This window comes from Colletotrichum costaricense (assembly GCF_030867565.1).
Source record: "Colletotrichum costaricense strain IMI 309622 chromosome Unknown Scaffold_8.1, whole genome shotgun sequence".
In the NCBI taxonomy this organism is placed as follows: Eukaryota; Fungi; Ascomycota; class Sordariomycetes; order Glomerellales; family Glomerellaceae; genus Colletotrichum; species Colletotrichum costaricense.
In genome coordinates, this window is record NW_026848237.1 from 1,236,108 (window position 1) to 1,260,484 (window position 24,377).

The 24,377-nt window shown below is 54.2% G+C and overlaps 10 protein-coding genes across 10 annotated transcripts; 4 read left to right on the top strand and 6 right to left on the bottom strand.

Moving 5' to 3' along the window:
- Positions 1-1,764: 1,764 nt before the first annotated feature.
- On the bottom strand, positions 1,765-3,660 carry CCOS01_08442 (molecular chaperone DnaJ; the record flags this gene model as incomplete). Its single annotated transcript, XM_060456603.1, has 1 exon — positions 1,765-3,660. The coding sequence occupies one exon, from the start codon at positions 3,658-3,660 to the stop codon at positions 1,765-1,767; it is 1,896 nt and encodes a 631-aa protein (XP_060312877.1).
- Positions 3,661-4,142: 482 nt separating this feature from the next.
- Positions 4,143-4,547, bottom strand: CCOS01_08443 (uncharacterized protein; the record flags this gene model as incomplete). Its single annotated transcript, XM_060456604.1, has 1 exon — positions 4,143-4,547. A coding segment is annotated over one exon (405 nt), but the record flags the coding sequence as incomplete, so codon positions are not given.
- A 1,965-nt stretch (positions 4,548-6,512) lies between these two features.
- On the bottom strand, positions 6,513-7,001 carry CCOS01_08444 (uncharacterized protein; the record flags this gene model as incomplete). Its single annotated transcript, XM_060456605.1, has 1 exon — positions 6,513-7,001. One exon carries the CDS (start codon positions 6,999-7,001, stop codon positions 6,513-6,515), a length of 489 nt encoding a protein of 162 aa, XP_060312879.1.
- Positions 7,002-7,101: 100 nt separating this feature from the next.
- On the top strand, positions 7,102-7,307 carry CCOS01_08445 (uncharacterized protein; the record flags this gene model as incomplete). Its single annotated transcript, XM_060456606.1, has 2 exons — positions 7,102-7,139; positions 7,208-7,307. 2 exons carry the CDS (start codon positions 7,102-7,104, stop codon positions 7,305-7,307), a joined length of 138 nt encoding a protein of 45 aa, XP_060312880.1.
- A 1,154-nt stretch (positions 7,308-8,461) lies between these two features.
- CCOS01_08446 (uncharacterized protein) lies at positions 8,462-9,049 on the top strand (the record flags this gene model as incomplete). Its single annotated transcript, XM_060456607.1, has 2 exons — positions 8,462-8,668; positions 8,702-9,049. 2 exons carry the CDS (start codon positions 8,462-8,464, stop codon positions 9,047-9,049), a joined length of 555 nt encoding a protein of 184 aa, XP_060312881.1.
- Positions 9,050-9,497: 448 nt separating this feature from the next.
- CCOS01_08447 (uncharacterized protein) lies at positions 9,498-9,924 on the bottom strand (the record flags this gene model as incomplete). Its single annotated transcript, XM_060456608.1, has 2 exons — positions 9,498-9,563; positions 9,811-9,924. 2 exons carry the CDS (start codon positions 9,922-9,924, stop codon positions 9,498-9,500), a joined length of 180 nt encoding a protein of 59 aa, XP_060312882.1.
- A 1,154-nt stretch (positions 9,925-11,078) lies between these two features.
- Positions 11,079-11,401, top strand: CCOS01_08448 (uncharacterized protein; the record flags this gene model as incomplete). Its single annotated transcript, XM_060456609.1, has 2 exons — positions 11,079-11,290; positions 11,374-11,401. 2 exons carry the CDS (start codon positions 11,079-11,081, stop codon positions 11,399-11,401), a joined length of 240 nt encoding a protein of 79 aa, XP_060312883.1.
- Positions 11,402-12,341: 940 nt separating this feature from the next.
- CCOS01_08449 (uncharacterized protein) lies at positions 12,342-12,986 on the bottom strand (the record flags this gene model as incomplete). Its single annotated transcript, XM_060456610.1, has 1 exon — positions 12,342-12,986. One exon carries the CDS (start codon positions 12,984-12,986, stop codon positions 12,342-12,344), a length of 645 nt encoding a protein of 214 aa, XP_060312884.1.
- Positions 12,987-16,789: 3,803 nt separating this feature from the next.
- CCOS01_08450 (calcineurin-like phosphoesterase) lies at positions 16,790-18,360 on the bottom strand (the record flags this gene model as incomplete). The annotated part of the gene is made up of 3 exons (XM_060456611.1): positions 16,790-17,736; positions 17,833-17,893; positions 18,151-18,360. 3 exons carry the CDS (start codon positions 18,358-18,360, stop codon positions 16,790-16,792), a joined length of 1,218 nt encoding a protein of 405 aa, XP_060312885.1.
- A 4,035-nt stretch (positions 18,361-22,395) lies between these two features.
- Positions 22,396-24,148, top strand: CCOS01_08451 (uncharacterized protein; the record flags this gene model as incomplete). The annotated part of the gene is made up of 2 exons (XM_060456612.1): positions 22,396-22,503; positions 22,610-24,148. The coding sequence occupies 2 exons, from the start codon at positions 22,396-22,398 to the stop codon at positions 24,146-24,148; spliced, it is 1,647 nt and encodes a 548-aa protein (XP_060312886.1).
- Positions 24,149-24,377: the final 229 nt, after the last annotated feature.

A 24,377-nucleotide genomic window follows, 5' to 3' on the forward strand; every position in this document is an offset into this window, starting at 1 on the left:
AGGGCCCGTTGTGAGGAAATCGTAGGCTGCTGTACGAGAGACCGATGGAAATCCAGTTCCTGTGGACTCGATTTACTTTATATCAGAGAGACAACATTCCACCACTAACCAGCCATACCTAATCTCCTCTGCCTTAGCTGTATAAACGTTGCAAAATACTCCTCAGAAACAGGCGGCCGACGAGTTCCAATGACCGCATGTATCTTGCGACTGCAGAGCGTTCCACGGGAATCTCCTGGGCCTCGACAAAGAGGAGCTCTTCTTCCAACCGAGCTCCAAGGCCATTGAATCTGTCCAACCTCCTTTTCCCACGGGGCTGTCTCTATCGTAAAACTTCAAACATGAAGCCCCATCACCTCCTTCTATACCCGTATTACTAAGGGCCAGCCAAGCTTCAAGCAACAGTGGTCCACTTACAACGTTTCAACCTCCCAACCAAGCCACCTTAGGCCCCGTGGACAGTCTGATCAATCAATATCTGCGTAACACCTTGCACTCACCGAAATCTCCAAGGCCAAGAAGTAATCTCAGCCGCAATATAACAAATGGAAAAACACATCCCCACACTTCTTATTCTCGTTCCATAATCTCTCCCAAGAACACCCACCAACGAAAGTCGTAATCACTCGACTGCGCGCGTCATCTAGGTCTAGAACACCCAAGTCCAGGCCACCGTGATCCAGCCTCGTACTATTGCACTTGCATTTTCTCTTAAACATCATTCGATCTCGTCAAAGAACATCACCGAATCGAGAGTCAGGCAGATAGACGTGTCAAGAATGCATATCCATTCGACAGAGAATCTAACTATAGCCGCCCCCCCTTGATCCCAGGACATTCCCTTCATGATGATCATCCTTGCCTCAACAGGCACACGCCTACCATGATGGTATAATAACTCCTCCTCTTTCATATGTTCTTCCTCTTTCCATTGTGTCTCTCCTCCCTCGACTCGTGCACAAAATGAGTGTGGTATATCCCCTCCGCTTTCAAACTCCTTGTAGCGAATGACCAGAAAACAGCGATTTGACAAGGATGAGAAAATATGTCTTGAGTTCGTTAGAGATCTGGAAAAATAGCCAGTAAATGTGTAAAATATATGTCGCCATCCCAATGCATGTATGTGTGTATCGTCAGACTCCAGCGTACAACAACTTCTGTGAGAAACCCAGGACGTTCCAAATGTCCCCGTTGCATGGACGGGGCCGGCTGCCTGGAGCTGAAACGGGGCTCAGCCTGGTCATGTGGAAGGTCGGAGATGGCAAGGCTTCGTTATTCGTGGCCGCCTCATCACAAGGCACCTGACCAAACTCGAGAAGCTTCCTTTATCCCCACCTGATCGCCACTTTGACCAGACCCCGTCATCCGAGGCAACCACCACTGCCCAGCACGTCTCGCTCCATAAATGCCAATCAATAGCCGTCTCAAGCGGCCTCAGTCCCTCAAATGCCCTCAGCGCCATTTCGGGCTCGTCAATCGCAGCCCTCCCAGATTGATATCAATAAGACAGATCGGTACTCGTTACTGTATGGTTTTCTTTCATATCGTCCCCTTCATACCAGCACGAACCAAAGAAAAAGAACTGGAAATGAAAACATGAAAGCTAACAAAAAATATAGAAAATGAAAATCAGCCGCGCGAATCAGGACGTAAGGAGGATTAACATCGACGCGTTCCAGCAGAGCGAAGTATCTCTCATTGCGAAGACGGCGGGATGACCATTGTGAGATCGAGACGTTAATGAGCTGCGCCATTCGTTTGATACTAAGCGTAGCCTGCATACTCATCGTGGCGGTAACGATGCGGAATGTTGCTGTACTGAACGTCATCATATCTCGCCGTCTTCACCTTGGAAAAATACGGGTTGGAGCTCTGGTAGCTTGCCTCGCGAGACGGCATGGAAGGGCGGACACTGTAGTAGTCATGCTTTACCTTCCTCGGAGGAGAGTCGTCGCGATAGGCTGAAGCATATGCAGCCTCAGCAGCGACTGGGACTGCTCTTCCAGCATTGACGGTGTATCGAGTGCGCTGTCCAGTCTCATACGGTATCGCCTCGGGAGAGTGCGTTCTGTGTCGATGACTCCTTTGTTGATGACGTTGGTCTTCCTCCGAATCATCAGAGTCCTCGCTCAAAATCTGCTGCGGCTGCAGCCTTGAGCGACCACGGCCTCGGACGTCGGCAGACTCAGCAGGCACATGAGAAAATGTTTGAGCCCTAACAGGACCAGGAGGAGGACGGTTGTACCCATCGTTGAAGGTGGCCGCTCTACCTAAGTGCTTAGGCGGTGAGGTAGACGCAGGCGAAGATGTCGCGGAAGCGAACTGAGCCATGTGGCGAGTGCTAGGAGAGGCATCGACAACGTTGGGCGATGGCGGAACGGGTGCCTCCTTTGTGGGAGATGATTTCTTATGACTTGACTTGTCCCGTGTCTTGGTCTCAGAGGAGCGTCTCGACTTTGATCTGCGACTGGTGTCCTCCTCGACAGTAGGGATGGGAGGAGGAGCGAAAGGAATCGCAGCGGGCGGCGTCGGAACCGCGGCAGGCACATGTCGAGGCTCGTACGAAGTCTGGGCACGGCTCAGACCCGGGTGAACTGCCTTACGTGACTGATCCATGTATGACGCTGCGTACAGCATGGTGTCGGCATATTTGGAAACTTTGGCATCGGCCTGGATAGTAGGCACCGGAGGCACAGGCGGCTCTTCACGGAGAGGGGCGCCTCCAGGCGGGATCGAGCGAGATCGCTTGTCCTTCTCCTTCTCCTTGGTGCTACTTGACTTCTTCTTGTCAGACTTGGCGAAATAGTTGGACTCATCGTCTTCGATGTAGGCAGGCTTGTGTCTACGCGATTTCTCTTCGGCCTCGCGTTTACGGTCCTTTTCTCTCTCCTTCTCGGCCTTCTCTTGACGCTTACGTTCTTGACGACGCTCTTCCTTGTCGGCCGCGGCCTTTTCGGCGGCCCTCTTGAGCTGCTTTTCGTACGCCTTGCGTTCTTGGCGTTCTCGCTCTTTGTCGCGTTCTCTTTCACGTTCCCTCTCGCGTTCCCTTTCTTTGCGGTCTGCGGCACGGGCGAGCTCCTCGCGTTCTCTGTCCCTGTCTTCCTTACGTCTCCGTTCCCGTTCCCGCTCTCGATCTCTTTCTTCGTCTTGGCGGGACGGCTTCTCGTAGCTTTTCTCGTAACTTGCGGCCCGGCGAGCCCTAGGCTCTTCGAAGATGGAATTTGATCTGCTGTGAATTTCTTCGTCCCAAGATCGAGAATTGTATCCGGTAGAGTACATGGGCTTGCCGCCGGGGGAGGCACGGTACGTCGTCTTGTAGGTATCCGGTCGGGGCTCGGCGGTGCGGACCTCGTAGGATCTGGCGGCGGGCGCTCTGGGAGCCGAGGTGTTGGCGGACATGCCCTTGGCCATCTCCTTGCGGAGCTCAGCTAATTTGACATTGTCATCGTACTTGCCTCGCTCGTTTTCGTCGCTCAGAATCTCGTAGGCCTGCTGAACCTTTTGAAACTCATCTTGCTTTTGGGCCTTGAGCGTCGGGTCCTGCACCTTGTCAGGGTGGCATTTGAGGACGAGCTTTCGGTGAGCACTTCGGATTTCTGCGAGTTGTGCATCTTTGGAAACGCCTAAAATTTTGTACGGGTCGGGTGGCAAAGCGGACATGATGAAGATGTCTGATGGAGGTATGATGTTGGTATGGGGGCTCGTGAATCCAGTTCGACGGCGGCCAGAGAGCGACTGATCAAATCAAGGCTGTGGTAGTGGTCGAAAGACTGCAAGGCGTTGCTTGCGGTCCGGTTCGTGTCGGTCTCTGTGCGGACGACGAGGCTATTGTTGCATTGAGGCGGTGATGATTATGTACTCGAGGCTGTGTGAGTTACCCTTTGCAATTGCAGCAGGCTGTTGGGAGTTGTTGTCAAGTTTTCGGGACCGCGGTACCCGGCGCGAAGCTCTCAATCCAGAGCGGAAGGGATTCCTTGAATGGAATGTTGAGGGAGCAGAAAGGTGAAGGTAGTACGGTAGTAAGTAGAAGTAGTAGTAGTAAGGTAGTATGTAGGCTGAAGTGAAGTCGCGACAAGTGATGTACTGTGAGGGAAGAGGCAAAAAGGAGGATCAGATAAGGCGGAACGGAATATTGGGTATCGTTAAGGTGAGGTGATGATGTTATGGTTCAGAGTTGTGAATCGAGTGAGAGAGAGAGTGTGAGGGAGAGGCAAATAGAGGAGAGCAGAGGCAAGAGATGCAGATGCGGATATGGATGGCAAAAGAGGGCGGGAGAAGCAGCCGGATACGTAGGGCGAGGGCGAGGGCCAGAGTCGGACGGGTGGTCGATCGTGGGTCGTGGCTCCTATCTCTGGGCTTTCCCCTCGAGGTGCAGCAGCGCAACCAGTGTCCAGTACGCAGGTGGAGTTGTTTTCGTGGGTTGATGTTCGCAAGTTGCGTTGGACGGGCAGCTCAAGCGAAAGACGAGATGGAGAAGGGGGGGAAGGCGTGCCAAATAGGTAACGGGAGGATCTCCAGAGGCCCAGGAGGAAACGGAGGCGGATATGGGAGAACTGGAGTGACTTCTGACAGCGGTGGAGTTCCCGGGCACTGGGATGCTTGCTAGGAGCCGAGACGAGCGATGACTGGAAGAGCGGAGAGACTTTTGGACGCTGAATAACTGAGGATTAGAAAGGCAAAGAGGGAAAAAAGTGACTTTGGGCGCACCATGCGACTTTGCGAAGAGAGGGTCCCCAGATGCGCGGGCGGATGGCAACGATGGATGATGGATGGCAGATGGATGGTTGGATTGTGGGTTGTGGATTGACGCGGGTGGACGATTGATGAATGGACAGCCGATGGCCCATACAAAAGATACGGAGAAAGGTACCTGCCTCCATCAGGTACATAGGTACATACGTACATCAGGGCGTTTCCGTCCTGTCAGTCGAGAGCGAGCCGGTGCAAGCGTGGGACGTGGAAGGCGCGGTGGGTTAAAGTGGGCACGGGTCCGTGGACGGTGGGTCACAGAGCCTGGGGTCGAGGGTACGTATCTCAGCGCAAGATGCATGTACCTTCCTCACGTTATTCTCGCTGATAGATACGGACTGTACCTTACCTTACGTAGACGATACGTAAGTACAGGTTAAAGTGCCTTACCTCACCTTACAGAAATCCGTATGGGCAGCTTGGCCAGGAAGAGGATAGGGACCTAGGTACTCACATACTCTGAGTGAGTCTGTGACGAAATCGGGTGCCCAAAGGGTCCAGCACCCAAGACAAATGCCCCATTACTTGTCATTTTTTGGTTTTGATCTTGAGGTGGCCAGACCGGGCCAGAGCTGCGAAGATGGAGTCTGGTGTGCCCTGTGTTTCCCGTCTGGCTCGTGTACCTTGACTGCGGTATCTTCGGCGAGTCGGGACTTGGGAAAGGCCATCCCATGGTACGTATTCGTACTGTTCAAGAAACGAGGATGGTGGACTGAGGACGTGACTTGACAGCACGGGGGCTGACCAAGTATTGGAGACGGTGTATTCGCAGGTGCTCTTGACCGACGATGAGGTCACGGGCTTTTGGGCGAAAAGGAGGGGGAGAGGTGACTATGACTGGACGAGACGGTGGTCGATGGCTGGGTCTGGGTCATTGCTGGTTGGACGAAAAAGGACAGCATCTGTAGCGGAGCGTCCACCAGTCAAAAACGGCTGACAGCCACTAGCGCAATCCGAGGTGTGGATCAGCCTCAGTTTTGCGACTCTCCGTTTCAATCCAACGAAACGGAGCCCCAGGGGACCTCCCTCTGTCATTCTGTCTTTTTTTTTTTCTGCTGTTCAGATGCAGCGTGAGAATCTGAACCGAGGGTACATGCCTCACCCAAATTCGACTTCTGGCTCTGCGGTCACCATTCGATTGGACCACTCACCTCCAGTCAGATGGATGGTTGACTGTATTAAGGCTATCATCCAGCCAGTCTTTCCCCTTCAAGAGGTGTGGTTAACCAGTCATGACCAGACTGCCAGGGCTGTTGCACACAGACGGTAGCCTATGAACAGATGCATTTACGATTGCACACAAGACGGCAACTGATACGCTTCTCGCATGTGGTACAGCACAAACGGGGGTGAACGGATGGGGCTTGTAGCCAGGTGAGACGGTTCTGGCCTTGGCTGATGATGCTGTCCCTGACTGGAAAGGGATCCCACGTCTTATTCTCCCCCCCAGGAGAGGAGGGGCTGGAGTGGGTGTGATGTGCGGCGTGCCCAGCGGGTAAGGCTTGTTGTGGATGGATGACCACGGTGACTTTATTGCTTGCTCGTCCATCGGTGCCACCACTCTGTCTCCGGTACTCACTCCGTGCCGCACTTGTCGTTGTTGAACCTCAGACATCGTCTCGTCTTTGGGTTTTTGCACTTCCACGGGCCGCAGCTTGAGTCTGTTCTGTTCGACCGCCTATTCTTAACCCCGGAAGGACAAGCGCACAGAGACCTAAAGTCCGACGTCTGTCAGTCGTCGGAGCACCGTCGTACCCGGCTTGTCATCGGTCTCGTCCTTCTCTGCGTAACCCGCCGCTGAAGTCCGTCCCGCCGCCTGTCTGGAGACTGGCATTGACCGGTGTCTCGTCTGTGTCCTTCTCTCTACTTCCACGGCGGCGGACAGGCCCTGTTTCCCTCTCTGTTCGACCCGCGTTGTCCGTCGCCCAAACGGGCAGCGTACAGCAGCTTGCGGTGGCTTGCTGCAGCTGTGGTAGGCGGCCGCGGGGGCGGATTGCATAGTAAATGACTGAACCCCCCGGCGGAGCTGAGCCATGATACGCAACGCCTGACGTATGCGGGACCCCTGAGACCTGCCCGTATCGGTGGCTATAAGCCGTCTCGGTTTCTCTCGTGCCTTTTACTGAATAGAGGTCTCGCGTTGTCGGGGAGACTTGTTTAGCTGGCAGGCATGGTGGCATGGTAGATATGGAACCGCAAGAGGTCGGCCGCGAACCGAACCCTTCAGGTGATGAGCGACAGGGACGGCACATGGGCTCCCGTCGTAAAGTCGATCGCTCATAGCGGTCCTGGATACGGTGAAGGAGAGTACCGAAGGTGGGGTGGTTGGGGAAGGAAGATCGAACCCAAACGATGGCAGCAACAATGTACTTCGCCTTGCTCCCTGCGATGTAGGAGATACAGCTTCAGCCCGCCAAGTGATGTATGTATCGTGCTAGGATATCTTCCAAGATCCAAGGGGGCCATCGCGCAACTTTGACGAAGATGCCGACGACAACTTCCACGCTGCGCCTCGGCTGGAGGAACCGGAGAATGGGGCCAAAGATGACGATGGATGAATCAACCTGAATCATTCTAGCCTTCAGCGCCTCCCGGAGGGGAAGGGGAGTTTCTCGTTGACGAAGGGGAAAAAAACGAAATTTCTGTTTCTTCGAGGGGCAAAAATACGGAAGCGCGGGTTTCGCCTACTTCGTCTTTTGTTCGCTGTATCCATGAAAGCCGAGTGCAATGCTGTGGTTGTACCCGCGAGAAGCTGGGAATGTCGTTGGATGGGAATTGATGAATTAGGGATGGCATGGCACCGTAAACGCTTGTTCGCCCTGTCGATTGGGCAGCGGCAACACCAACACCCAGGAGCACTTGCCTGGCGCCTGGTACCAGCATCAGGGAGGAAGCATCAAGGCATCGCAACTGCACTGCAAAGTGCAAGCAACAGCGAAGGAAGGCAAGAAGGATGTGGCAGTGGGCAATTAGAAGCAGGCGGTGGCTCGTACGTAAAGTCGTGGGTACTTTGCCCCGTGAGGGGTCGAGGGGCGATGTCCACGTACCGTCGACAAGAGTACTTCGGACTTTGGTCGACCAAGTACCTCACTCCGACGTTTGTCGCGCACCGTTCATCTGCTCCTCCCTTTAGTGGTTGAGTGGCAACAGCGCGGCCTGCAAACACAAGGTGGCACCTGGCATCCGTTTAGCCTCCAACGCTGCAGCTGGCCGCCCTTTGAAACGTTCGTCCGTTTTCAAGCAGCAACCTTGGTTGGAGAGACGCCAAACGTCCCGTTTCCCGAGGATAGCGCACCATGAATGACAAACTCAATCAACAACTTAGGGGATGCCCGTTGGTGCTTAACAAAACGGCTCTTTAGGTACACGCTAAGCAACCATCTGTCCGAGTCTAAAGGGACCTTGGCTGATAGTGTAATCCATCGTTCTGCGAACTGGAGGCTGTGTTCCTCTGGTCTGCTCGGCGAACGCGAATCTGAACCTCTGAGCCGGAGGCTTTCGGAAAGACAGTTGCGTTGCATCAAATCAGTCTGACCATCCGGCGGGTTTCTGAATAATCTATTTTCTTCCGGCTCATGCTACAGTAAGGATACCTCAATTGGAAGCTGGTAGAGCCATCAGAGCCATATTTGGCAGCATGGAAAACACGATTTCAAACGCATCTGTCAGACGTTGCTGAGGTAATGCCCAGGCCTAGTTGCCCGGCAGGGCCATGGAAGCGAGCTCCTCTAGCCGTACCTGCTTTTGCTTGACTCCATCAGCACCGCCCATTCGGCTTCATGACACGCACTGCGGCGAATGTCTAGGGCCATCTGGCGGTGAACAAACACCTCGTTTGACCACCGTTTGCGATAAAAGCGGGTCTTTCGGGCACTTGGTCCCCGTCCTCCGGTGCCGTGCCTTCCTCCGTCAACTCACGATGGACCTGACTCTGACTCCTTCCAGATGGAAGGTCCCCTCTCCTTGGGAAGGAGGTACCGAAGTACGTACCCTTTTTGCTTACCTAATGGAGGCAGGTACGTTCGGGAGATGCCCAAGGCCTGCGAGGACCTTCCCAGTAGCGAGCACGACAAGCGCAGTAAAACTTGAGCTGTCACCGTCTGACCAGAAGCGCACCGTCTCCCCGCTAGCCCAACCACCCACCCCTCCCTCCTCCAACTCTCTCCCAACCCAAACCGTTTTCTCTCATCGAATGCTTGCTCATGGCACTCGATCAATTCGATGCCCAACCTCTCATCCGTCATCAGTCCACGGATACAAGCAGCCCATGGAACGAAAGGGAAGAAAAACCAAGGAATGAAGCCCAACGGCGATACAACGATGATGGCGACCAAGTAGTACAGATGACCAACTACCCAAACGTATTTCGTGGCCTGGTCTGGCCTCGCCATGATATCAGACGTACCTGGCCACAGCCAAAGAAACGTCGCCAGCAAAGTCATGGGTGCGCCGTACCCCGGGTCGATATGCCATACGAGGCTAGCCAACTTTTGCCCGTGTCCATCAGCTATTATTCGAGCTTTCCGCCGGGAACGCGCAAAGACAATGGCAGGCCACTGGCGGGCCACAGGCCACACAGGCCGCAGGCCGCAGAACAGACGGCGCCACATGGTCGTGATCATCTTGCGAACCCCCAAGGGGACTAGGTAATCAACGACAACCATTCCACCGTGCCCGCTTCGTCTTCTAGCTGCAGAGCCTAGAAAGTGGCAGACGAGACGGGACGACAGCAGACTTGTTCTCAGCCATCACATCTCCGGCTTCCATCGACTTGGAGCAACGTCATCCTCGAGAACAGCAAGATCGCAACTAGCCTGAGCATCGTCAGCCATACTTAGCCCTACGAAGGATCTTTCAGGTCTGGGGGGACTTACACACCCTCTCAGAACTGGTGTCGGTTCTATCTCAAACACTTGCCTCGGAAAGCCCTTTCACAGGCCTTTGGCCGACATTGTTCCAACGTGCTTCCTTTGCAGGTGCATCCACAGCCGTTTATTACGCATTATTACCTCTGCCCTGCATCTTTCGGCAACGATGGCAGCTCATAATCTGACGACTTACTCGCAGTATTCGCATAGTATTCGTCAATTGCCAATGGAGGCCGCCAGAGTTTCGACATTGGCCTGTGGAGTCGTTAAAGTCGCTGGGTTCCTTGCCCGCTACCAAGGCCGGCATATCTACAATGTCTCCGAATTCGCCCTCTAGCTCGCCGTGTCATCCAATGTCTATGACTGAGCCAGAGACCGGCGGCCTTCCAGGGTCGCAGTCGACCAGTAACGGCGACCACCGCAAAGTGTGTGCATGACTCCATCCACAGTTCCCAGTCGGGCTCTCTGCATCAACCATCACACAATATCACAAACCATTCGACTTTAAGACCATTCGACTCTCAGGACATGTGTCTTAGCATGCCATCTTCCATCCTCCGTGCTGTTGCATCCCACGCCTTCTCACTCGTGATGAGATCGCCGTCACTACGCGAGGTCGCGTGTCTGTGACCACCAGGAAGATCGGAAGCAGGTACGAACTCTGAGCATCACAGCCCCCAATCTAGAGACAGAGGCGCCCCCTTCTGGATACTTTGTGGGTGAGGGTGAAAACGGCGACCGACATGTGCAAAAACTAGACTCGCAATTTTTTTCGTCCCCTTCCACGTGAAATACACCTTGGACTTGCAGTTCTACTACATAAGGAGGGGGTCCGGATCCGCTTGTCATTGGTCCAGGAGACCCAGGAAGAAGAAGAAGAAGACCGTCTCCCGCGAACAAATCAGACGAAAATTGGAACACCTTCTCAACCAGTCAGACAGAGGCTTCATCTGCAGCTAGACAAGTCACAACGAGTAGGAACCCATGGGCGGGAGATTTTCCTGGAGTAGATGCCGCATCGAGGGAGATACGGTGCTCGAATCATGCTGATCGAGATATCCTGGCCAAGGGCATGAATGTCAACGGATAACGACCTCGAACCGCTCTTTGGCGTTGATACTCGGGGATTATGACAGTGATAACCCAGGCACGAGGGGTAGTGAGTGGCTTCTTACCCCTCAGCATCATCACCGAGCTTGACACTTGCCGTTTGTCACTGGTCCTTGGCAGTCAGTCGGTGGTGAAGGGGTTTCACGTTTTAGCGGTCAGCGCCGTCTGGGCCAATAGTTCGAGAGGAACCGAATCGTCCCGTCTCGTCCTGTCTCGTGCGCGAGCGGGCCTAGGTCCGTCTTCTCCACCGCGGATGATCAGCTGGCTGGTGCCGCACTGGTGTGGATATCCGACCAAGTTTAACAGCTTCTGTTAAGGTCCTGTTAAGGCATTTCCTTGTGAGGCTTCGGCATGGCAATCCGTTTCTGGAGCACTCAGTCTCTACTTGTAGTATCTCCAGCACGGCAGCGCCAAAAGCTGCCTTCAGCCTTTGGTCGATCACAACGCTTTCATCCCTCCTTGTTGTGGGTTGTAGCTCGATCGCATTGGTGCGGGGCAACGATCGGCCGTCAGAGATGCAGCAGCCTGCTCGCCCTTGGGGCCAACATGAGCAGTTTCTGCCAGTCAGTCAGACTATCGCTGAGTGAGTGAGGTGAGACTGAAAAGTGAGCGGCCAACGACTTTGAGCTGCGGAACATACCGGTACGCGTCTGCTTTGGATCACCATTTTATGAGCAAAAGAACATGCCGTCCGCTTCGCCATTGCCGAAACTCTTCAGGGAATGGCCTCCAATACTCCCGTGAAAATCTTCAGGAGAAAACCGCTCAAGTTGCGCCACGACAACCGGGAGTTCCCAGCAATCGTTGTGCCAACTATGTGTACCAGTGACACCTTACTCCAGGGACCCGGCCGATAGCCTATCAACGATGAGATTCGCGAAGTGACTGCCGGGTCAGTTGGAGGGAGGGAATTTTCCCGTTTCTGACCACAAAGCGGATACCGCGCCAACAGATTCCCATTCACGTCTCCAATGACAGCCGCCGGTTACCACCCTCAACTTGTGAAGGGCATGGGATGCCATCCCATCTCTAGGAGTAAAATCCAGGAACTTGTCTGCGGTCGATGACTTTGTCAGTCACCTTGTGGATAAGGTCGATGCATCTTGCAATGCCCAGTTGGCGATCTTTCCAAGGAAACGGCGTTGAGGAAAGAGGCATTTTCGTCGAGAATAGGACAAAGCTCCTGCATAGGCGTAGGCTGAAGCCGGTCCATCGCTAGCTTGCTAGTCTGCGGTTCTCATGGAGCCTGGGCTGTGCTCGAGGTCTATTTTTTGCTGGGACATCGCTGCCTTTTGTGGCGGTGAAGTGCTTCTCGACAACCTTGGCTTGGACAGCTCTCTGATTCCTTACTACAGCTTCCATCCTTGCGATGAGCTGTTCAATTGAGGAAATTCTTGGGCAGCTTTGAGGTCCGAAAGCCTCTCTTTGATGACAGAGTTTCACAGACGCATCCAGACTTCATCAATTCACAATCTCGATGGCAACACCATGATGCCTCCAGGTGACCCTCACGAAGAAACGTAACAGAGTCGAGAGGGGGGATTGAGGGTCTCATGCGCGGGCAACCCCCACCAAGCGAATCGAACCCCGCGATTCCGATCCCATCACATCACATCATCCCACCTGCGCACAGCCGCCGCATCTGATACTGGGCTTACATTCTCCCGCCCGTAACCCCCCTTCTCTTCCGACGTTCACGTCTCCCCCCTCCTTTCTAGAGTGCTGGAGCGCCTCTTGTCTGGGAAGGTCTCCACCGCTGCGTTTATTGGGCGTTCGACAAGCGCCGAGCTGCACGTCTTCACTCCCTCTCCGGTTCTGCATGTCCATTCCCGCACGCGAGCCCGTCTCCCCGGTCTGAGAGACCGGAACATCTACCTTATTTCCTTCTTGTTGCCTTATAGCCTGCTTCCACATATGCGTCTCCTCTCCGATGGTCCTCGGGATGGATGATGGGCATGCTGCTTCGCGAAGCAGAATTGACCAAACACTAAATGGAAGAATATGCCCCCTCCCTTTCCCATCCAAGCGCGGCGGTTGGCATGGCTTCCAGCCAACCGGCTCCTCACGCGAGCTGTATGGCTGACAGTACAGAGGAAGCATATCCGAGGGGTGGTCCTTTTTTACGTAGCATCCGTACAAGTGTACGCTGATCTTCGCCCCGGGGTTATGACTGGCTCTATCTATCCTATCCCAACGACAGGAAGGTTTCCCTTTCCAAAGGGAAGCCTTGCAGGAGGGGGAGAGAGAGATAAAAGGCATGCGTGACTAGCGAATCCGGCATTCTTGTATCGCTAGACTCGGGGCCATTGGTCGGCGGCACGGGATGGACATGCGGTATCAGGCATCCGGAGCCGGATAGATGGCCAGACGGGGCGGCCCATCGAGCGCCTTGCTTTCATCTGCTCCCACCTCTTTGGATCATGTTGTGACGATGGTCAATGGTACTGGCGGGCCGTCTGGGGGTTTCGTCAACCCTCTCATGGGCGCTAATGGGAATTGGTTATGAGGTAGGCCTGTGAGGTAACACAGCGGCCATCCTCCAGATGGCCGCGTTCGCGACCTACCTGCCGCTGAGCCTGATCTGATAGACAAGAAACCCCGTTGTGACGTGTAAGTACACGATGTATCGGAAGACAGACGGGAGGAGGGGAGCAAGAATTACGAAGCACGAGGCGAAAGGGGGGTTCTCCTGCGCCGCAGAGTACAGAGTCGAGATGCAGGCCTGGGGCGCGGGCGGCCAGGCCAGAAGGTCAGGCCAGGCCGCTTTCCCTTTCCTCTTCTGCCGTCTTGTTGTTTTCCTGAGCTGTCACCAAAGCCTATTTGGTCTCCACTATATGTCTTTTGTGTTAGGCATCCACACATGATTATTGAATTTCTGGGCCAATAGGAGGATCAAATTGAAGTTTTGGACTCTGGAGTGTATCAATTGGTAGGCGGAGAGAAGAGTGCAGTGGGATTGGATGATGGTTGTGTGTGGTGGGTGAGGAGCGTTGAATTGGGAAAGTAAGCTGAGCGAGGATGGTATCTGAATGTGACTTCTGTTTTCTCTGGGTTGGGATACTATCTCATGGACTCTGAACCACGGGACTGTGTTGAGCGTGTCGTGTCGGAGAGGCTTAAAGGTAAGGAAAGGTGAGGACTCATGGGCTTGGGGGGCGAGCCCAGCTTGTCTTGCTTGCCTGGTCTTCTGGGTGGCGAGGCTGGGACCGTCTTACATCAGCTTTTGGGGAGGGATAGGTACTCTGCAGGTAGGTTTTTGAGGGTTGTGTCGTGGGGGAAGGGGGATGGATAGATGGGATTGATTACGGATATTTGTTTTTCTTACATCAGCAACGAAGGGGTTGTAGGTAGTTCGTTTGCAGGCGAGAACCGTGGCGGATGTCGTCGGGTTTGGATGTTAGTGTCGGCCTGGCCGACGTGATTGCTTTTTGCAGTCGTCAAACGGATCACGTGTGTGCTTTACGGCTATTTTGACATGAGACTGAGGGGGGAGGACGTTGTGGTGTATCATTACGATGGGACTTTTGGGCAGGGCTTAATGGGAATCTGAGAAAAGCTTTGAAAAGGTTCCCTGATAATCATTGGGTCTTGCGGCTTTCGGTGCCTTATGGGTGCTTACCCCGTGAAGAGTGCAGCAATGTGCAAGAATCGTGATGGTGTGTGTAGGTTAGGATCGAGTCCAGCCCGAGTTGCACCTTTCTAGTCCCGCCTCATTGGGAAGGGTGGTGGGAAAGATGGCCAAGGGAGAAGGGGGGCGTTCAGGCTTGGTGTTTCGGTGCCTGATTATCAGCACGTATCGGCGTCTGAAGCAAATGTGTAGTTCTGCCATGTGTGAAGGTGTGCAAGATGTAGGAGGCCGAAGGAGAAGTGTAGATATGGATGGCTAGTGAGGCAGATGAGACAGATGAGGCACCCCTTCGATGTGATGAGGCTAGCTCCTTGAGGCTGCTCTCGTGTGATTGGGTCGTTGTCTTGAGCGAGAAGGATGAGGATGAGGATGAGGCTCCGAGGCAGGCCTGTGGGATGGACCGAGAAGGCGGGATACAGCTTTGGAAGTCAGTCTGCCCATTTGATAGGTCACCCTCACTGGTCGTTTCCTTTCCTCAATCTCATGGACCTGGTTCGCCTTGTTATGGTTACGATAGATGAAGTAGCTGACGGAGGGATCACGATGGGAGACGGAAGACTTGCCGGACATTACGGCGAGAGCAATCGAAGACCTATCGACTAGCAAGGTGCAGCGTGACCGAGTTGAAGAATCTACCTGACTGCGAGGTCCTGTCCCTTGACCCAATGCGTTGCTTATCTGTCTGCTACTTGCCCCCTAATTCTGGCTTTGATTTGCTCTGGAAGTGTGCTGCTCTTGGGGGAAGCTCCCTTACTATATGTAGTACTACGAGGTAGTGATATAAGGGGGCGGGCTGGATAGGTTCAGAGTAATGGTTTTAGAGAGTCTCTCGGGTCTACTAGATGTATGTTCTGACTCGTATACCCATATGAGGGTACTTAGAGCTAGTGAACCTCCTTGGTTAAGGGTTTTGCCGTCTTTTACGACGAAGGCGTCTCTATCTTAAACAGTAGTGTTGTCGATACGTCGCGAAAGATAATCTGCCTCTATCTGAATAGGATATTCGCTCTGATGACACGGCGTGTTTTGAACCGCCTCAACCCCTTTCTACTATTTTTTCAAAGCTAGCATCGTATCCAGACTAGGAGGCTAGGTAGGAAAGGTTGACGTGCTCCTCCCGACAGTCGTCCGGCTAATAGAAATCCTCGGTCTTCTATATAGTGAGTAGGAGGATATAAACTACGGGGGAGATATACGTGTACTACAATAACAGGGCTTCTGACTGCTTAGGTCCCAGAAGAATAACTATGCCATGGGGAGTCTCTCATGCCTTTGTATGTATTCGGACACGTATACGAGCATCGTAATACCTAGATTTGAGAGATATCCTTTGGAAATCAGTAGTCATGGTACGTGATAATATAGATGTGGATAGGCATGAAGCGTTTCCAGACACCGACGTCGCCCATCTGTGGAACACATCTCGCAACATGATCTGCCTGAATGCCCAACCGCGGGGCAGAGGGCAAGTTCATGCTCAAGCTGGCGAGGCTTCCTATCCGAGGGATCTGTGGCAGGATATTTATAGTGCTACGGCAGAGACGATTGACGAGGCTCGACCTCTCCGAGCACAGGTAAAGGCCTCCGAGACCAAGAGACAGTCTGGTGGGACTGAATTGTTCAACGGTATATTGTTGTCAATATGAGCACAAAACCGTAGACCTCGGTGATGATCGTAATTTCTTCACTGGCTGTCACTTCGGAAGCCTCATTCCCGTCTCCCTATGCCCCCGCTGTAGACGGTCAAAAACGGTGGTGGTGGGTAACGGTTTCCAGATACATCCTCTGACTGAGACTAGCATAGAGCAACTTCAGCCTCTTCGACTCTTAGTACCCTACCCCTAAGTCGTTGTTGTAGATAAGGAGTATCACATGCGGCTCATCTAGTCTGTCGAACACCCCACGAGGCTTGATAGTCCCTTACTCGGGATGAGACAGCCTGTATGCGAACCCGCGGCACAGACGTCGAAAGAGGAAGGCGACGAGCGTCGCGTCCACAGGCAAACGTTTTGAAATCATAGCCGGGCGGGCGATGGAAGGCTACGGGCGAACTCTCGAGTCGGTAAAGTCATGGAAGTTATCATTGTGCCACGAATGATAGGCGTAGAGGTCACCGAATAGTAGCATGCTGGAGCGCAACTGAAGGTTCGAGGCTACCAAGACCGGGGAGGTGAACATTAAAAGGCCGATCTGTTCTGAACGCTTGCTGCCTCGCCTAAATTCCATTGTGGCAGCAGTCCACGCAGGCTACTCAGACCTGTGTCGAACAAGAACGCATGCCTTCACCGATGTGCAACTCCATGCAGGCGCCTCGTCAATAACCAAAGCTGCCCCGCCGTCTGCCTCGCCGCCAATGCAACGTCGATATCACAGCCACTTTACTCAACCTGAAGCAAGGCATCTGCCCACCTGCCTCTATGTTTCATTGAGGCTTTCAATCCGCATATACGACCCGCGGCATCCCATCGCGATCCCACTCCCACACCGGCAAATCCAGGTCCACTACAATAGGCTTGTTGACCGTCTTGCCGCCGACGTGCGGATAACTCTTCGCCATGATGGCGCAGTTAACGACGCACGTCTCCCGCCGGCCAAGGCGTCCGGCGAGCGCGGCGACATCGGTGCGGGGTGATGTCGGATCGCCGCCGAGGCCGCGGGTGCCGAGGCCCGGGTCTGCGGCGGATTCTGACGTCGTTTCGGGGGTAGACGGAGACAGACCGGAAGCTGTCCTCCCCACAGCCTCGTCGGATGCACTCCTCCCCGGGTGCGAACCGTCGTTGCGGAGAGGGTTCCCGCCCTTGATTGTCAGATTCACGAGGGACTGCTTGTTCCCCTGGCCCGGGTCACTCCAGCGCTCGACGCCTTCTTCTTTGAAAGCTGAGCCGCCGCAGCCCAGATCCCAACTTACCCTCTCGACGCCGCGTCCTTCATGGACGTGTCCGCAAACAGCGAGCCGCGGACGGACGCGCCACAAGGCCCGTCTCAGGGCTTCGCATCCCGCTGCGCGCCGGGCGCGAGATTCGTCGCAGTGGGTGTGTGGCGGGGTATGCGTCACGACGACGTCCGCTTCGAGAGGGATATGGTCCCATAGCGTGGGTAGATCACTCGCCGCGGCGCCGACGCTGCCGTGCTGAGGGGCGTCGTAGCCGAATGCCCAGAGGCCGTTGCGTGGCGAGTACGGGGAGGCAAAGACTATAAAGGAGGTGTGTGGTCCTGAAGGGGAAGAGAGGCGGATGGTTGCTGTTTCGTGGTCGAGATAGGTTATTGAGGGGGAGTTTGTGAGGAGGGCTGCGCAGTCTTGAGGTGATTGTGGTGTCTGGTTGTGGAAGTGGGATCCGTGTTGAGAGTAGAAGTCTGCGTCTAGGGTGATGTCATGGTTCCCTAGACGGCCGTTTGGTCAGTGTTCTGATGTGGAGGGATGAAATGTATATTGCGTCAAGGTGAGGAAGTCTGAGGGGGGACCAACATTGTGCGTACCTGCGACGACGATTTTGGTCTCAAAATCTGCTTTCTCGAGCCATTGGATTGCCTTTGATAACTGGTGATGCCGTCAGTCACACTGTCCAAATAAGATACATTCAGAAGCAAGCAAACGCCACCGGCGAGTCCATATTTTGTTTATTCTGTTGCCGCGATGAACCCAGACACCATCAGAGAGTAGCTCATCTCTCCCCGAGCGCCTCCCACATGGCTCCCGAACGGGTAAGTACCTGAGTCGACAACTGGGAACTTCCTTATTGTCTCTCGCTCTCTCTCCAGATACACTTATAGAAAGGGCACGAATAGGGCACGTACCTCGGAATAGCTGCCCTGGTTGGTCAAGTCCCCCGCGTGGATCAGCACGTCGCCCTTTGGCAACTTGACGGTAGTGTTATGGGTGTCGGAGACGCATACGAACCGGGTCCTCCGCAGGACCGGCTGGCGTTGTGCTGGCGGCTGCGGCTGCGGGTGGCCAGAGGTGCCGGTATGGTCCATGATCCCGGCGATGTTGGAGGGGTCAGTCATGGACCGGGGGCCGGGCTTGGGCGGGCTGTGAGAGGTGCGTAGCGGCCGGCAGATGATGGGGCCGATGGAGAGTTCGGACCGCGTGCGTTGGTGTAATTCGATATTCGATAGACGAGGGTGCGGTGGTATCAGGGCAAATTAGGGGGAGGAGCCGGCAATAGGGCTCGAATTAGGCTACAGGGCCAGTTTGTGCAGATGATGAAGGCCAAGGTATCCGTATTATCCGTATGTATGTGATGTAAGGATATTCAAGGACAGTATAAAACGAGTACAAAGGCACGTGAGAGGATGGGGGGCCAAGAGAGACGGACTGTCGTAATGAACCGGAATGAGGATGTTTGTGCGCAGTGCTTCACTTGAAACAGGCCGGGATAATTCAACAGCACGAAAAGGCAGCCCGGCACCGGATCGCGCAGGCCGTGCGTTCCGCCTTCCTCCAATCTGTGTTCGTAGCCCAGGATTCCTTCCAGTACCGTGGGCTTCTCAGAGCTTGAAAGCTGGTGCCTTGTAGATGATATATTTCCTTGTGAATTGGTCCATGGCGGCCAGATTCGTTCGGAAATTATCAGAAAATGACGATCTGGAAATTCGGGGGCCCCTGCAATTTCATAGCCAAGGTGCAGAGGAGAAAGTGACGAGAGATGAGATCATGAGCCTGGTCGTTCTTCTAGAAGGAAAAATAGGAGAGGGGTTTCAATGTGTGGAATGGATGAACGTCTGTTCGGTATGACCGCTCTGTGTCATTTCGTGGATGGCGGACCAGAAAGTATTGATGCCTCTAACGTTCGTAGCTAAGGTACGTAGTTGTAGTCTGTATGTAATTGGTCGGAGACGTGGGGAGTCATCGGGTGTGGGACCGGTGAGGTACTTGGGTATCTACCCATTTCCGTCATGCGAGATCCCAGGAGAAACAAAGCGCCGCCATTGGTTATACCGGCGGTGAAGGGATCATGTTGACTCGCATCCCCAATTGCACCCAATTTGTGAGGTGAGGTTTGGCTGTGAATCCAGATAGGTAGGCTTGCTGCTGTGGAAGAAGAAAAGGTCAGCAGCCGGTATTATGCAAATGGCCAGATGGAGAGACAAAACGGTCTGCACGCGAGGGTGGAAAAAGAAAGAAAAGTTTCCGCAGTGGGGGATTTGGAAACGTCTCAGGCGCATATACGAACAGGAAGAGAGAGCATCAACCACCTTCTCTTCCTCTCGTGAGGATGTCGTGAACTGTGGTACATGTAGCTATGCAGAACAGTAATCCCAGCGGCGAGGAAAGAACTGAAGAGGCAGATGACTGAGAGATTACGTTCACACACCAGAGTCCCCAGGGATAAAATGAGTGAAGACTTAAAATTGAGAAATTGAGAAGCCAGAGGCACAGCACACAGACCGTTGAGATTCCTGGTTGGCGGTTTCTGGGATTGATTGCCTGAGCCAGGGCCGCCAGGAGGCGCAAATGACCAGTGCCGGGGGGCTTTGGCCTTGAGGGTCTAGAATGGTGCCAACACAGTGCGCTTTCCTGATGACAAACTTACATAAGCAAGGAAGCAGGGACATTACCTCAGCACAACTATGGCTCGCCTGAGGTTTTGGTTTTGTTCACGCATACATCCACAAACACAAGTACATCTAGGCTGGATTCAACACTTTCGAATAAATTTTTCATGAAAATGACGACGACGTGGATATAAATAAACAAACTCAACAAAAGCCCGATCTCGCTGACGGCCCGACGGGTACTGCGTATGGGTGACGTTGAATTTGGGTCCTGGTTAGCTGAGCTGATCTGGATGGGATGAGCCTGGATTGACAGATGATGATGTCTGGCTTATCACTTATGCTAAGCATATCCGCCATACCAACCATTGCAAGTGCCCGCGGCTGGCATTCCAAAGCCCACATTCCATTCCAAGCATTGCTGTGCAACACACCCCGTTCCCGTCCGTTCGACCCCATCGTTCTTCAACGGTCCCAGCTCCACCGCAATTACGAGGAACTCACCGTGTTAGGAGGGAGGGGTCACCCTCCTTTTCCTTCTATGCATATGGAGTATCCTCACATCGCTTGCGGCTCCGTTGTGGGAACCAGTCGTCAATATCGATTTTGACGACGGGAATAACCTCAATACTCAACGATCCAAGGGAGGACAGCAAGAGTCCAGCCCAAGAGCAAGCTGTCCGAGCGCAACTGATGCACTGACAGCACTGCATCCCTCCCCTCCACATGTATGGAGTCTGGGAGTATACGCCTGCAGCCTGTCTGCCACTCATCTTTCGGCGTTGCAGCACCTTTGACGGTTTGACCTCCCGTCATGTCTTTCCCTCCCTCTGAATCAACGCCATGCCATTGACACCTTTCTTTGTCTGGTCTGCGATGCAGCGTCAGTGTCACACGAACAACATGTGGGCCGTTGCACGGGACCCCTCTACGTGTCTGGAAACTCTGGATAGACGTCTGGCATCCGTCATTGGCCCTCTAGAGGCAGAGAGGCGCAGACATCTTGCATTCGCGCGTTTGTCTGTCGGGAGGAAGAAACACACTGGTGGCAAGCGCATGTAGCGGTCGTCGTTGGCCTTTGGCATTGTTCTCCAATGAGACGCGGCAAAGCAGCAAGCGCAATGGTCAGGTAGCTAGCTGTATGGTAAGCCAAGGTATGCACTACTTCGTATACCGGTTATGTGTAGGCAGCTGCTTGCCCCTCCTCATTCCCCTCATCCACAAACTGTTGATCGAATGACGAGAGTGACATCTCTCTTGCTGACTACCTGATACTTTCCGAGCCAGCCTTTGGGTCCGAGCATATCCGTCATTTTCTGCAGAAACATTTGGGGGAGCCCAAAGGTAAATGCACAGTTGGGACGAAGATTGCCAGATGCAACTCTACTCCCGGCAGCATATCTTGTTAATCTTATCCGTAATACGGTGCCAGTCTCCCCCTCTCCCTCTTCTCATTCTTAACAGAAAAAACCCCTCCAATATCTCACGGCCTGCATTGGTCCAGAACTCTTCTCCCGTTTCTTATTCGCTGCCTTCAGCCACTTCTGGTGCTTTTTTCTTCCTATCAGCGACCGCGGCTCCCCGAAAGAGGGAATCCCACGCCTTGCACATGTGGGTCTTTTCTCTCCTGGATTGCGCTGGGGTCTGACCAACCAACTTCCTCAGACTAGAAGGGGCTAGTTTATATATGGATTAGCTCCAACAGACCGAAAAATACGTACTGCTGCAATTGGGGTGAACCTCAAAATTGTGGCACTGCCTTACGCACTGTGCATATTGTGTGCGACTGTGCGGCCTTCCTCCACTTCTCTCCTCTCCCATCCACTTCATTCACTCCCCCCCGTCTTTGTCCATTGTCTCGCTTTTGTGTCTCTCTTCCTTTTTGTTGCGTTGCTCTGCACTCCGGCACTGTGGAATCCACGCTGAGAGCGGCCACCAGCAGAGACAGAGAGAGGAGACTGGACGCCATACACACCAAACAGCTCTCGTCAAACCACCACCACCTCCGTCCACCACCGCACTCGCCGCTGCGAATGGCCTCCCGCTGAAAGGCCCTCTCCTCTATACTATTTTCCCCATTTCGATTCGACAGCCCTTTTACCACGTACCACCTTCGTTGTTCCTTCTCCCGACCCCGTCCTCCGGTCGCTACATCCCGCCTTGACGCTACTTCTACTCGCTTTCCTTTGTTTCGATACACACTCAGGCGATCCTGACCCTGATCGTCCTGCCCAGACCTTTTCTTACCGTCGCGCTTCGTGAGCGCCTCCTAATAATCCGCTTTGCCGGAAGAGCTACCAACACCACGCTAGACGCAAAGCCGGCGACCCAATCCCAATCTCCCGCTCTCGTCCAACAGCGCCGCCAGCTCCAGCTTCACTTCTTCACTGCCATTGTTGCAGCACCGCCATCCCATCTCGTCGTCCTTGGCCCGACACACATCACGAGACTAGCCTTGCTGCTGGACCTGACGACAACCTCCTCCCAGTCCACATACACCCAGAGTCTGGAGGTTGCTGTCCCTCCAGCTCTCCGGACTACGCGATGGCCGCCATGTCCGCCGCGTCAGCGACGGCCAACACAATCACGCCCCCGAGCAGCAGCCACGGAAACGGAGGTGCATGGAATAACTACACAACAACAGACACAGAGGTAAGATAGCTACAGTCCTGGCGACACGGCAATTTTCTTGCAATTCTTTTTCCAATTGGCCTTGGCCAGGCTGCTCGCGAGTAAATATGCTGACAAGGTCTTGCAGAACCTCCAAAACAAGAGGTCTCTCGATAGAACCGATCAAAACAGCCGGCCACCCCTATCGCAAAACGGCAGCTCCGCCAATATTTACGAATACGGCTTCGAGCCTCTGCCTCCCCCACGAAAAAAGGCTTCCAACGACAACATATCTCTGACAAAAAGCACAAGATCATGGGACAGGACAAACCGCCGTGACCATGACACGTCGAAATCGGGCAACTTTGCGGACGATGTTTTCGGGGGGAAAGTTGGATCTGACGAGAAGCGGGCGACAAATGACATGCCTGTCTCCGACGATGACAAGTGGATTCACCGGGACAAGCTGGCCAAGATTGAGAGTCAGGAGCTCCAGGCTGCAGGCATTGTCTTGCCGAGGGCGCGTGCGAGCAGCAAACCGCGCAGAGGCCGTAGCGAGGAGAAGCTCAACGGGAGCTCCAGGAGGACCACATCCGCCCCGCCAGACGATGAAATTCCTCTGCCGAGATCTAGGAAAAGCTCAATTTCGCCGGAAAGCAGAGTCCCGGAAGAGACTTTGCCGGATATGGATTTACCTAGCTGGGATCTTCGGCGGCCCGAGGAGATCGCTGTCGAAGGAGATGACGCCTACTGGACTTCCATTAGTGACAAGAACAAGAGCGGCTCCAAGATTCCCGTCGCCAAGGCTAGCCCGGCTCCCATCCCCGAGTATTACTTGGAGAGGAATGCGCCCTCTGGACGAAGACGAAGCGGCGGTAGCGAGCTCGAGACGATAGCCTACCCGAAACCGAGGCCGAGGAGCGGTAGCGCCAACACGCTCGGCGCGACATCAACGTTGGCACCCGCAAAGCGCAACAACACCGACATCTCTCCCCGAAAAGGCAGCGGCACCTCCAGCACCACCAGGAAGACCTCGACTCAGATCAAGGGTGGTGGAAAGACCAAGACACGTGGTGGCAAGGATTCTACGAGCAGCATATCTGGGAACAGACCGACAACGCGATCCGGAGAACTGTCTCCCGGTGTCAAGAAGCCAGAGGGCGACCCGCCATGGATGGTCGGATCCTACCGTCCTGACCCTCGTCTGCCGCCTGATCAACAACTACTCCCGACGGTCGCCAAGCGTCTGCAGCAGGAGCAATGGGAACGGGAGGGCAAATATGGAAGCATCTACGACAAGGAGTTCCGTCCACTCACGGCAGACGGTCTCCTCAAGCCACCCGAAGCTGGATCAAGCACTACACCCCCCGAAGAAGAGAAGCAGGAGCAAGACGAGTGGCCGCTGAGAGGTGACGCTCCCAAAAGCCCCACGGCGCAGAGCCCCACGTCGCCGAGCATCAAGCAGACCAACTCCTACTCGACCATGCCCAAAATCTCCGATAAACCCCAGACTAGCCCGCTGCCGAGCCCTCGTGGCCCACTGAGCCCGACCATGCAACCCCAGCAGCCCGCCGAGACCCAAACCGTCGTCCGCGTACCCGAGCAACCTTCCGCTGCGGCCAACATGTCCATGGGCGGCGAAAAGAAGAAGAAGAGCGGAGGCTGCGGCTGCTGTCTCGTCATGTGAACGGTCGCTACCATGTATCCAGCCTCGCTCGACTTTGCCATCCACCCCCGTATATCCCGTGTCTGCATCACACCAACATACCCCCTTTTCCAACCGCGAGGCGAGCCTCCGACGACGTTATGAGTCTCTTAATTCCATTCACAGCATCGGCCCATCAATTAGATGTATTTATCGAAATATTCTCACCAGACAACTGCACTTTCTTTCGGAGGCAATGCACTTCAGAGCA